Source organism: Tympanuchus pallidicinctus, unplaced genomic scaffold (genome assembly GCF_026119805.1).
Source record: "Tympanuchus pallidicinctus isolate F22 unplaced genomic scaffold, pur_lepc_1.0 scaffold3, whole genome shotgun sequence".
NCBI lineage: Eukaryota > Metazoa > Chordata > Aves > Galliformes > Phasianidae > Tympanuchus > Tympanuchus pallidicinctus.
Window position 1 is genome coordinate 75,633,574 of NW_026294747.1, and position 12,404 is coordinate 75,645,977.

Consider the following 12,404-nt stretch of genomic DNA (forward strand, 5'->3'; position numbering starts at 1 on the left):
GGAAAACAGTTATTTTTGATCTCTGAGCAGTTTGTTCTGGTTGTCAAGATTTTATTTCTTGTGCTGCTAGTACCATTCTGTGGTAAGTGAAATTACTGTACCTTGTGCATATCTTGCTTTAGCATACCATTCCTGCATCAACATTGGCATCCTGGGTCAAACTGATAGTCTCTTTATGTCAGTACCCTCTCAGACATTATTCAGTAATAGATTCTTGGTAGAAGAGCATGAAAACATTGGAATATAGCCAGTGTGTTTGGTCCTGTGCCTATCCACTGTAGGTATTTACCGAGACAAAGATTTTATCTGCATCACTTGACTTAATGGGCCTTGATAGGTTGATCTTGCGTAAGTTCACTTTTGAATATATTTAAAGTCATGCTGTTAAAATCATCCATTTCATCATTACAGCTCTGGTAGTTTTAGCTAGTTTTTCATCCATCACTTCATGGTTTCTTTAGTAGGTTTTGTGCAGGAGACTTGCTGAAAAGCGTTTTGAAAAACTAAGTTGTTGGCTGGGATATCCTTTGTTCATGACTAAAACCAATTTCATTTATAATCTGTATTGTGTAATGATTTTCTATACATTTTAATTGCAGTATTTTTAATTAATATTTTTAATTGCATTCTCAAACATTGCCAACTGTGAGTGCTCGTTCTTTCATAAATGCATCATCTGCAGAGCACTTTGTGTAAGAGTACAGTGTATATTATTTTCTGCAACCTCTAAGGAGTTCTCCCCACTCGCTGTTCAGCAACGAAAATCAGTTTGGGCTTCCAGGTTTTTGAATCAGATTACTTTTGCAACTTTATTTCCATATAGTTTACTGTATTTCTGGAAGGCAGTTCAATTGTAGATATTTGTTCTCATCATAGAATGTTGCAGATTTCAGAACTTAGTAGCTTCTTCATGCACCAGGATGGATAATATTAGCACTTCAGTTTTTTCTCTGTTTCAATACCCATGTTTTGGTTTTGTTCTGGAAGCAAATAGCAATACTTTAGAAATAACCAGCCTTTTGTTTCAAAGCTCCTGCCCAAACAGCACTGGTAGTTGGTAACTGAAGAGCTGTTTCTCTCAGGAGTGTTTCAAGGAGATACAGTGTGATATATTTTTGTGGCTTGCAAGTCATTTCCTTGAGACAGTGATGTTCATGTGTTTTAATACAACTTCACCTTCAACTAGCACAAGCAGGCACCTGGTGCACTGGGGAGCTGGCAGGCCCAGATAGCAGAGCGTGCTTTGATTCTTCCAAAATTCTATCTTCCAAATGTTTATTTTCAAAAGTCTTATAAAAAAAAGTGAACATATGTTTCTATGTGTCTTATATTAAAAGCTGCTGGCTGTTTTGTAAATGCAGAGGAAATGCAGGTCTTGGAGAAGCCTGAGATTCTGTCATCAGCAGGATGAAGATGTGCCTGATGGATGCTGCTCACTGAGCAGGGGCTGTGGATATCAACAATACTGTGTGTTCCATTTTGTTGAGAATTGAGATAGCTGGACTGGATGATCTTGAGTCTTGATCTTAAGTCTCTTCCAACTTAAATGATTTTGTGATTGTATGCTGGATTCATATGAATGTGTTTTGATGTTGAAACGGAGGCTTCCTATAAATTCCAGTGAAATCGATGGATGGACTAGAATTCAAGCATGTTTTGTATTGTTCTTGGAAAGTTTTTTTGTCCTGTGAAGGACATTATCTTTTTTCATCTGGTTGGAGATGATCAAGTTAAGCTTGCACTGATTACTTCCTCTGGATAATGAATGGCACACCTCAAAAGAGTTTCTAGAAAGAATTGTTTCCTTTAAAGATCAGTTGGAAGATCCCTGTGAAGTCTGGGTTTCCTGGTCTTTGCATTTGATTGTTAATTTGGTTCTTTTAGAATTTATTCTCATCTGTTTATATGATCAGCTTGGAGATGTGCAGATTACTAATGCAAATTCCATATATTATTTATGGTTCCATTTAGAAAAAAAAAAAAAACAACAAAAAACACATACTGATTGCCAACTGTTTCTTGGTTGGCGCTTTTGTTCTGATTTCTTTTTACAAACCCATCTTGAAAATGTTGTTTATTCAGCGTTGTACAGCTTAGCTATTGAATTTGGTGCATTACTGCAAAAGAACGCATGAGAATAGTTACCATGATGACAGCCCATCATAGTGCTTTAGTTTGATCCCTCCAAGTCAAGTTTAAATTTTGCTCAGAAGTGTAATGAAAATCATTTGCACGATAGATGTCCCTGAGAATTCATAATGCTGTATCTAATGTCTTAGTGTAAGCTAGTGCTTACATTGTGTCATGTTTCTTATTCATGTTTTGTCCGTTATGTGTTTGCACGTTACAGTGCAATAACTGAAAACTGTTGCCTAATATACTTACTTCTGATCCTAGAATTGAAAAGCACTGAGTGCTCTGAAAAATATATAGAGCAGAAAGATCCAGATTGTCTCCAGAAGGTTCTGTGGACAAACTGGAATGGACTGATTAAACAGTAATTTGAATAATTTATAAAACATTCTTCCTGAATGGAACCTCTTTCTTCACCAAAGAAGGTGCTAAACTTTTAATCCTTTTTTAAATACATATATTTTTTTGAACAACATAATAACAATTGTTCTGTGTTAAATTGTAAGTAGGACAATTTCATTTATGTAAATAAATTTGAAGATGAGCAATGCTATATATCATACTATTAATTTCCAAAGTTTATTATTAATAAGTTGTCTGTTAGGATTTAAGAATAAATGTAAGCATGTGCTATCCACGTTTATGGAACTCGAACACTTCTTAGATACCTTAGCTTTGGGCATTCCCTTCTATTACTTATTACTATGTATAATTACTATTATTATTTCAATTTTACAGCTAGAAAATAATTTAACACCCATACTTTATACAATAGTTTCTCCTGATGGCGCCACTGGCAAAGAATCATTTAAAATAGTTTTGCTTTTTATGTCCTCAGTCAAAATGGGAAATGCTTTTGTAAATGCACATGGAAGATACGGGTCAATATTTTTGTTCGTCTTAAAATTCAGTATTCTGAAAAACTCCAAAAACATTTTTGATGATTTGTTTTTCTTAGCTGTGTGTTGATCTAAAAGGAAAAAGTGTTAACCTCTCACTGATGATATTTGGTTTCAAACCTAAATTAATTTGTGCTTTTTAGAGAATAAATCTTACAAGATGAATAATGGATTAAGAGTATTGTGAAACCTAATATCCTTACTCTGCTGTTTTGGGATGCAGCCTTGTGTCTGTGGCCAATAACAACTGGAAGAGGAACCGCAGATGAAAACATTTTTCATGTGTGAAAGCATAATAAATCACATATTAGGTTTTTGAGGGGACAACTTTCAGTTCTGCAGGAGTAAGAAATAGAGATCTTTTTCAGTGCTTTCATAGACTGTCTCGTGTGTCCTGAAGTTAGTGGCTAGTCTCCATGCTGCTTCTGTCTTTTCTCAGCAGTGAATTGCACTGCTCAGTACAGATAAGCTCAGTCCTACTCTGATCTGTCCAGTTAGGCTATTTTCTTTTGGTACTTGTGCTGATACTAGCCTACTTGTTTGTTTTTGGTTTTTTTTGTTGTTTTTTTTTTTTAATATCCTTTTTCTGGGATTTCTGAATGCGAGATTATTAGATATCACATATAATCTCTTTGTTTTCTGTTTTTTTGTTCTAGTTAAAACTATCTGTACCAATTGGTCCCTCTCATAGCCCTTCTCTGGACCTATGTGTTCTAGTTCACAAAGTGTTACATTAACTCAGGTGACATAAAAGTGAATTCAGCTGTTGTTTATCCAGTGTTATGAGTATATTCTTCTTTCTTGCTCATGAAAAGACTTTGCTTTGATATGTGCTAGGTGTAGATTTCACTGCTTTGCAGTATTTGACTCTGGATAACCATTAATTAATTTGATATTCAGTGCCCTGATTTTGCCTGTAAATTTGAATTATGTGTATTGAATGGTACAGGTGCCAGGATCTTTATTTATCACCTCATATAAAGTGCTGCTGTTGTTGTCAGCAGTTCTTACCAGCAGTCTCAGCACTTAAAGAACTATATGTTCTTCACCTGTTTCTCAGATGTCATTTGACTAAGCACGTTTAGGTTGATTCTGCTATGGAGTACTGTGAGCAGAATGGTATAAGTCAGTGCTTGTCTTACTATTGCCTGACATTTCATGTAATTTCTTTATGATATAGCAAAAGGTAAATGTTACTTGTGCTGAAAGATGTTACCTTGTTTTGTCTGAGAAGTTCCAGTCAACTAATATATATCAGGACTATAAGTAATGAAACAAAACTCATGAAGTGTATTGGCTTAATGTACTGGTTTTAAAGAGAATGCAGATGTACTCTTCAGGTAGATTTCTGTTCTACTGTTATTTGCTGGGGCTCTGATGGAAGTTAATGGATTATCTTTGTAATATGAATGGAAAATATTTTCCAAAAGTTGACATGTGATTTTTTTTGTTTTGTTACAGTGACAGCATGTTGGAACTTAGTGTTATGCCAAAAGACGAAGACATCCTTCAATTGGTATGTTTATGAGGCTTACATTCAGATGTATGCTGACTAAAGGAAAATAAAATTTTGCTGTTGATTTTGAAGTCTTTGAACTGTGATGCTAGCAAGTAATTAAAATGCTAACATTTAGTGCTTTTGACACTCATTAGATGTTCTCCTACTTCTTTGCCACCTCTGAAATTTCAGAGGAATCCAAATATATGGGAGAATGCCTGCTTCATATGATATTTCTAGTATCTTGTTTGAAAGAGAAGATATCTTAAAATAATGTTTATATTTTTATTTGTTTTCAGTTCCTTATGTTAGAATTTATGAATTGGGTCAGTTTCTGTAACTAGCATTTCTAATTGTAAAGAAACTGAGAATCATTACTAAATTTGAAGTAATGAATTAGCATGTGGAGCTTAAAATTAGTTTTTATTAATAACTCACTAATTCTTAGTAGGTTTATGTTTAAAAAAAAAAAAGCGATGTGATGAATGTCCTGAAGCGATTACCGATTTTTAAAATTGTAACTGGTGTGAATATTTTGTTATATAATGACCCTGTTTCAAATTTAAAGTGATGTCCTGCTATATAGGTGAGGTGATTCAGCTCCCATGTAGTGTCTCTAAGTTCAGAAGAGCTGGAAATGAAATACTATATGTATGTATTTAGAATAATTGGAGGAACACCCAACATGTTGGCATTTAGTTTATTTTATAATTGGAAATAGAGGAAGGGAGGTAACAGAGAGCAAGGTAGATTTTGTGGTTAGCAGTCTGTTTTCTAATCTACACAGTGGTAGTAAGACTTGATTTTAAATAACTGCTACGAAGGAACTGTGGATTTTATTAGCTGCATTTTCCAGAATTAAAGGATGAATAGGCCAACAAGCTAAGTCTGTTATCATGGTCATAATATTTGAGAATATTTTACAAAGAAATATTCATTATTACTGGAAACATTGGGGCTGTGGAATGAGTTTGGGTGGTTGGGCAGTGGGGAGAGTTTTCATAAACTGTGACTGTGTAGGAATATGAAAATAGTGGGAGACAGTCAAGTCTAGGTACACTGCATCACCAGCCTTCCTCTCATCCACTCAGTGAGTCACTTGGTCATAGAAGGGCATACAGCTTGCATGAATTCCTTCTGATTGCTGTTGGTCTGCTCGTATGATAGGTTGATAGATGATTCTGATGTGACATGAAGGAATTTCTCTTCCTGTTTGCTGTGATGTATTTTTGGATACAAACAGGCCTGTCTTGTGGACTGTTGGTTCCATGTATCATCTGCTAGAGGAAAGCTGTGAAGAGACAGATGTTTTTTTGTATTCTGCAAGACTGACCATTGAGTGTACTCAGACATATCAGAAGCAAAAGGTTTTGGATAGCTGCAGTTTGCCATGCAGAAGAAGTGTCAGTCTTTGATAGCAGAGCTGCAACACCTGAAAATGTAAATAATAGGAATGAATGGCATTATATGACAAATCATTCATTTGTCCTGTGGCTTTTCTCCCTTGTAGAACGTCACAGGGAGAAATATATTAATTTTTAAAATAACAGTTAGCATCCTTTTGAGACATGGTCCACCACTGTAACTTCACTCAAACAGAAAATGCAAGTGATTCCTCTGAACATGGCAACTGATCATCTTCTACCCTCGGATGTTAGGATCTAGCTGTCCTAATATAAGATTGGTAAATAACTTGAGTCAAAGCTGAACACCCACCTTTAAAATGCAGTATCTTTGGAGTAACAGCCCAGGATGTTACTCCTTTTACTTCTTGTTTTCAGAGAAAAAATTGTATTTTGTGACTGTTTGTTTTCTATTCTTATCCTTTTCATTAATGTTATCTTAGCTTTTTCTGAAACTTGTGTATCTGAATGAAGTACACACCTCATGGCAAATTCTTATTCCTGGATGAAGTATGGCTTACCTAATGATAACAATCTCTGTAGTAGTAGTTTTGTCAGTATATGTTCAAAATGAATGATAAACTGCAAAATACAGTACCCTCATTAATACAGGAATCAAAACACACTTATGACAGAAATGTAATGGTAACATTAAGTTATTACCATAGTATTTTTTTTTAGTTGCTTTTTTTTGACGTATGTCAAATTTCACTAAATATCTTTGTATGTCATTATGTAAACTGTTGACATAAATGCAGGTTTTCTGCACTAATGGGTATTGTAGTAGCTAAAGAAAGGTTTGTCTGCACGATGAGGAGAAAATAGTTTCATTATATTAAAGAATGATGCTGGCTGTGTATGTTTGTATTATTTCCCAGTCTACTTGGTGTGGTAATGACTGGTTAGGAACATGAGCACTGTTAGTTGCTCCTATAAATATTAAGATAAAGATAAACCTCAAGTTTAGTCTTCAGAAATAGAAATGTTGTCTATGAATTCCGTCAAATTTCCTGAGCAGTGCTTCAAATCCATTTGTTAGTAAAAGCAGTGGAGTGTTGCAGGCCATGTTTTGTTGCCTGCTGTGACATGCATGTGCTGCTTACTTAGAGGGGAATTACATGTGAAATTGTGTCATTAGTGAAGTCACTGTCAAAGTCATGTTCGCTCATTCATTGAACTGATCTTGGAAATGACATTTTGGGGATGGGGGGAAAGAACGTTTAAAACCATCTCTGTCCATGGCAAAAGCTTTGTCTTGATGAGAACTAATTTCTTCATGCTTCTTTCCAAAATTGAGATTAGTTTACTTATCTTTTTTACAACTTCGAACTATTTCATACATATTTTGATTATATAAACTGTTATTAAAGTTTAAAATTTGCGGTCTGAATTAGACTATTTATATTTTGAAGGAAATGACTCAGAAGATTAGCTGAAAGGACAGATGACGAAGTTCTACTGTAGATGGACTTTGATATTCTTGAGAATTAGAGCAACCAATGCCTCATGACATTAAGTGAGGAAAATATAAACTTTGCTTGACATGCATTTGCCTCATGCATTAGTGCAGATTGGGAAGCAACTGGCTGAGTAAGAGAAAATGAGCCAGAGATTACAGTAGACAGCAGGGTCATTGAGTCAGCAGTGTGCAGTTGTGAGGTAAGGCAAATAACAGGCTGGGCTGCGTTGGGGGCACCACATCCAGCAGATAGCAGAAGAAGAAAGTTATCTTTCACCACCTGAAATGCTGATGTGGTATTCCTGAAACTTTGTGACTAGTTCAAGGAGGGTGAGAAAGAACTGGAGAAGTCCAGGAATGAGCTACTGAGGTGATCAGGGTCCTGCAACATGCAGCCAGTGAGAAGAGAGGTTCAGGAGCTGGGATTTAGCCTTGTGAAGAGCTGGCTAAAGGATGACCTAACAGCAATCCACAGTTACTGGGATAGTTACCAAGATCATGGAGATACGTTTTCCTTAATAGCATCTTAGGAGATTCAAATTAGACATCAGAAAGGGTAAAATAGTAGCAATTTTTTTATTTTATTTTTTTTTTTTTTACTGAAAGGGTACCATAGCACTGGAATTGTTGCAGATGGTAGCTCCATCTGTGAAAGTTCCTGAGACACAGCTAGACAAAGCAATGGCTGAATTGAAGTGTTGGTGGTAGCTTAGTGTTGAGTGGTAGATTAAACAAACAGATGTATTTGTATATTTTAAATTTTCCTTGTGGCTTCACTTTTGGCTGGGAAAGTTTCAGAATTTCAGCACAGATGTCTGATTTTCCAGCTAAGTTAGTCAGATATGTTTCTGCAAACTGAGGGGTGGAGGACCATCTTCCACAACTGTGCCTATAGTGTTTCAGGCCACTTTGGAATGAAAAAAAAAAAAAAGCCTGAAGGAAAGAGAAGTAAGAACACTAGAGTTTTAGCTCCAGTATTCAAGGTTCACATTGGGTCATCTTGTTTGTTTTTGTGAATTTTAAATTCTGCTTGTTTATATGTATTTTTAAGGTAAGACAAGTGTATATGGCTAATTCAGGTGAACTGATGAGGATGCTGAAAGAGAAGTGAGAGGTAGGAACAAGTGGTTTTTCTTTGTAGACAAAGCAAGGATTGGCTGGAAATACAGGAATGCATGAATTAGACGGTGTGTAATCAATGAATATTAAGATATTATAATTATGAAATAAGCAAGATAGTTAGGCAAAGCAGATTATGATAACAAAAAGAGAATAGATAGAAAGCTTACCTGTATTCTGGGCTCGCTTACAAAACTCCAGCAGAGTGGATCTCCAGAAGAGATCCTCCCCCACTGGCAGTCAGCTCTTAAATGGGCCTTAGGAGAGGTGCAGCCAGGCTCCACCCTTCCGGCAGCACAGGAGAATTGCCTTCACCTGTGCTCCATGGCTGACTCAGCGCTCGCCTCAGGCGATCAATCAGAGGTTCAGGCCGTGATCCAGCAGGTCCCATACAGATGGAAATACAAAAACAGCAGGTATGACAAAAAGGGAAGGAAAACAAGTTTGTGGGAGTGTTGTTGGAAACAGCTCTGCCTTATCAAGCTGGAATTAGGAGGCAAAAATAGAAAATGATGGTCAAAGGCCATAGCAAGTGGTGGTTTGCACAGTTTTGTAGATTGCAGAGCAAACTTCCTGATTTCTTCCAAAAGAATAAAATTAATTAGGACTGAAGCTCAATTATGTAATGCTAATTTTTTCTTTAAAAGCATGGCTTTTTGGAGGGTTTCATTTTATGTAATAAAGGTACAGAAATGTGCTTTTTGTAAGCATGCAAAGCAGTGTCAGTTGAGATATTGAAAAATTATTATGCAAGTTGTCATTCTGTTCTATACTGTGAAAATTTGGAACTGTTATTAATGTGCCTTTTCAACAATCAAGATTGAAAACAAAATGGAGAGACATTTTTTTTATCAAGCAAGAGCAGAATGTGGACATTTGGAAAATAATATAGTTTGTCATTTAGCTTGCCAAAAAGAGGTGGCAGAAAAAGGGCTCAGATAGATAAGCTGGAAGCCTTTATTTTTAAAGAAAAAAATACACTTAAAGGACAACAGTGCCTGAATTCAGAGCTTAAGAATAGACTGTGATACCTGCTTGTTGCCAGAAGGCCCACAATAATGTCAGTCTGTGGTTATCAAATGTGTTTTAAACAGCAATCTTTCATCACTCTCCATTTATGGTTTTATTTAAAGCAAACTTGTTTGTAACCATTTTGAGACCAAAAAGAGGAAGAGAAGGTTATAATATGATTGTGTTTCGAGTTAGATCTGTCTACATAAAACTTGTATAGCTTTTTTAACCTTTTTTTTTTTGAGAGAAATTAGGAATCTTGTATGTGTCAGTACCGGAGATTTCATGTAGACTCCACATTTTGGTGAACCATTAATCAATCGTTGCTATTTCATAACCTTCAGGTTTACAGATTTAATACTTGAAAAACACAACAAGAGGTGATCAAATGATGACACTCTTCAGTCATTCAGAATCTCTCCATATGATGCAAAAGTCCCGTGTAAATGCACTCTATAGAGAGATTTGATGTTGATCCCGCTTTTGGATGAGCCTTAGTGCTGACTCCTGTCAGCAGACTTTATGCTGGGAGGTCTGTGGGGTTTGGGAGCCAGGCTTTTGATATATATTCATGTTGGAATTTACGTGTTTGCTGATTGCTCATTGTGTAAATAAAGAAGAACGTAGCATATGAGTCACTGGATTTTAAAGTGTCAGCATATTTAGAGATACCACTCTTCAGAACTTCTGTCTTGAACAGGATCTGTTGCATGAATTGATGCTGTGCACTTGGAAAGTTATTTTTAGTGTAACTTAATAATGTTTATAAATGTGTGCATAGACTCAATTGGGAAATAATACCAGCAAATCCATGTGAATTTCAGGGGGTTAATAAAATGTTGTGTAGAATGTCTCATTTGCTTAAAACAATTTATTTTTCCTATCATAAGGCATGACTGTGTCACCTCATCAGTTAAAATCCAAATGTGGTTGCACAAACTCATAGTAAGAAATTCATCCTTACTCTTCGAAGTTTGCAGGTTTGGTGCAAGCAAAGGCAGATTGTGAGGTGAGAGAGAGATTGATCCCAGTAACTGGAAGCACGCTGAATTCTTAATGAGCAGTCAGTAGTTTTATTCCAGAAACAGAATATTATCCATCCAAGATACTAATATTCTACTGAATTGTTGTATGCTGAGCTAGACTTGACGTCATGTGTTGTGTTTTTTTTTTGTGCTGTGGTGGTGGTTTTGTTTTTGTTTTTATAAGATGGGAAAAAAAACTAAAAAATGTGAAGACTGATTTTTACATCATGGTGGAACTTCCAATGAACTGCTGAGTATTCAGCTCCCATAGGAATTCAAGGTGCACGGCAGGTGTCCGTGTTGGGAAGTTCTCATTGGGATTTTATCAGTTTACTTATCGGTAAACTTTCTGTTGAAATCACAGATAAAGTTGATATTTTCACATATCACTAGAAAAACTAAGATGAGACAGTAATATTCAAACTGTGCTTTACATATTGTAGCAAAATACATTAAGTAACTAAGCAGTGTATGACTACAAACATGTATATTGGTGTGCTTCTCATTTTTACTGACTTAAAAAGTAAAAATTTAACTATCGCCTTTCAATTGAAGCAGTTAATATATTTTGTAATCAAAAAGTTGATAATGCATCATTCAGTGTGGCATTATTTGAACAGAGATCAGTTCTGATGCGTGCATTTCTTTGGAAGTTGCTTAATCTTTGCAGGACTGTAATCAGGATTATGAAACAGAGCTTAAGTATTCCTTTTACAGAAATATCACAGCTCTTAATGTAATTTGTCTTTCTTGGAAGAAGGGTTATGTTTGTTTTAATGATTTCTTGGGAAATGAGTGGAGTGAAATTAAAAGAAGTATATTTCTCCTTTCATCAGAATATCTTGTTCATAATAATAGAGTCTTTCAAATATATCTGCAGTCATGAAAACCTGCTCTTTTTAGGGAGGGGGCAGGGCAGTGAAAATCTAGCCAGCCTTGTTTTGGTCCCTGTAGGAATGTTTGTTTCTGAAGAAGTTTTAATATCTGTGGTTGATTTTTGTCAGGACCTAGGCGTTGATTTTGATACTCATTTGTAGTATGCAGTTACAATCAGATCACAGCAGCTTTGGAATTCAGCCTTTCTGCTGTCAAAGTCAATGAAGCATTGTCTGTCGTGGGCGTGTTTTACAGAAGCATAAAGTCAGTGTATTTTATCTTGACATAATATGCCCATCCCACGTTTTAAACTTTTACCAGCTCTGTAACGTGGTAATCCTTTTCTGATTTGGGTGGGGGGTTGTTTTTGCTTATCTTGCATGCCAGTGACCTCCTTACCATCTGTTTTCTTTTTCTTTGGCATCGTTTCCATTTCTTTTCTTACTGCCTATCACAATCTTAAATAACCATTTTATTGAAAGACTTAGAAATATTTATCTTTGTATGTTCCTTCCCTTCATTAGATGTGTCACGTGCAGAAGTAATCTGGCTTGATTTAGTTGTTTTTTTTGTTGGTTTTTTTTTTTTTTTTTTTTTTTTTTACTACGAATGGAGGAAAAATAAATCACATGAGCGGAGTGTTTCTGCAGCATCATTCCTCCAATTTCAGATGTATGGCATGAAAGCAGCTGCAGTCAGCTGACAGCTTGTGGTCGTGTTGAGATGTATGTGAGGAAGGGGCGTGCTGTTTTAAATGCATAATAAAGCTGTTGTTTCGTCACCAGGAAGCAGGGATGGGAGAAACCCAGGGGAAATGAGAGACAGTAATGTTGCTGTAGTGGAAGGGAAGTCTGGATTATTAGAACCAGAGCTCTGTACAGGCAGCCGTACGGAAGCACCAAGGCAAAATGGCACAAATGTATTTTGTTTTCTGTAAGGGCAGGAGATAAATGCAAGCAGCAGATAAAATCCTGAGATGGA

The 12,404-nt window shown here is 36.0% G+C and overlaps 1 protein-coding gene and 1 long non-coding RNA gene across 6 annotated transcripts in view; one reads left to right on the forward strand and one right to left on the reverse strand.

The window, feature by feature from the left end:
• Nucleotides 1-12,404, forward strand: part of ARHGAP21 (Rho GTPase activating protein 21) — a 107,417-nt gene that overhangs the window by 65,639 nt on the left and 29,374 nt on the right. For all 5 annotated transcript variants that reach the window (XM_052695296.1, XM_052695299.1, XM_052695295.1 and 2 more), the window contains exon 6: nucleotides 4,494-4,548. In XM_052695296.1, coding sequence (XP_052551256.1) covers nucleotides 4,494-4,548 — 55 coding nt within the window. The remainder of the gene's footprint in view (nucleotides 1-4,493; nucleotides 4,549-12,404) is intronic.
• On the reverse strand, nucleotides 5,397-8,759 carry LOC128086548 (uncharacterized). Its single transcript, XR_008209410.1, has 2 exons — nucleotides 8,682-8,759; nucleotides 5,397-5,962 (listed from the first exon to the last, which is right to left on the reverse strand). It is a non-coding gene; the product is annotated as an uncharacterized LOC128086548 (long non-coding RNA).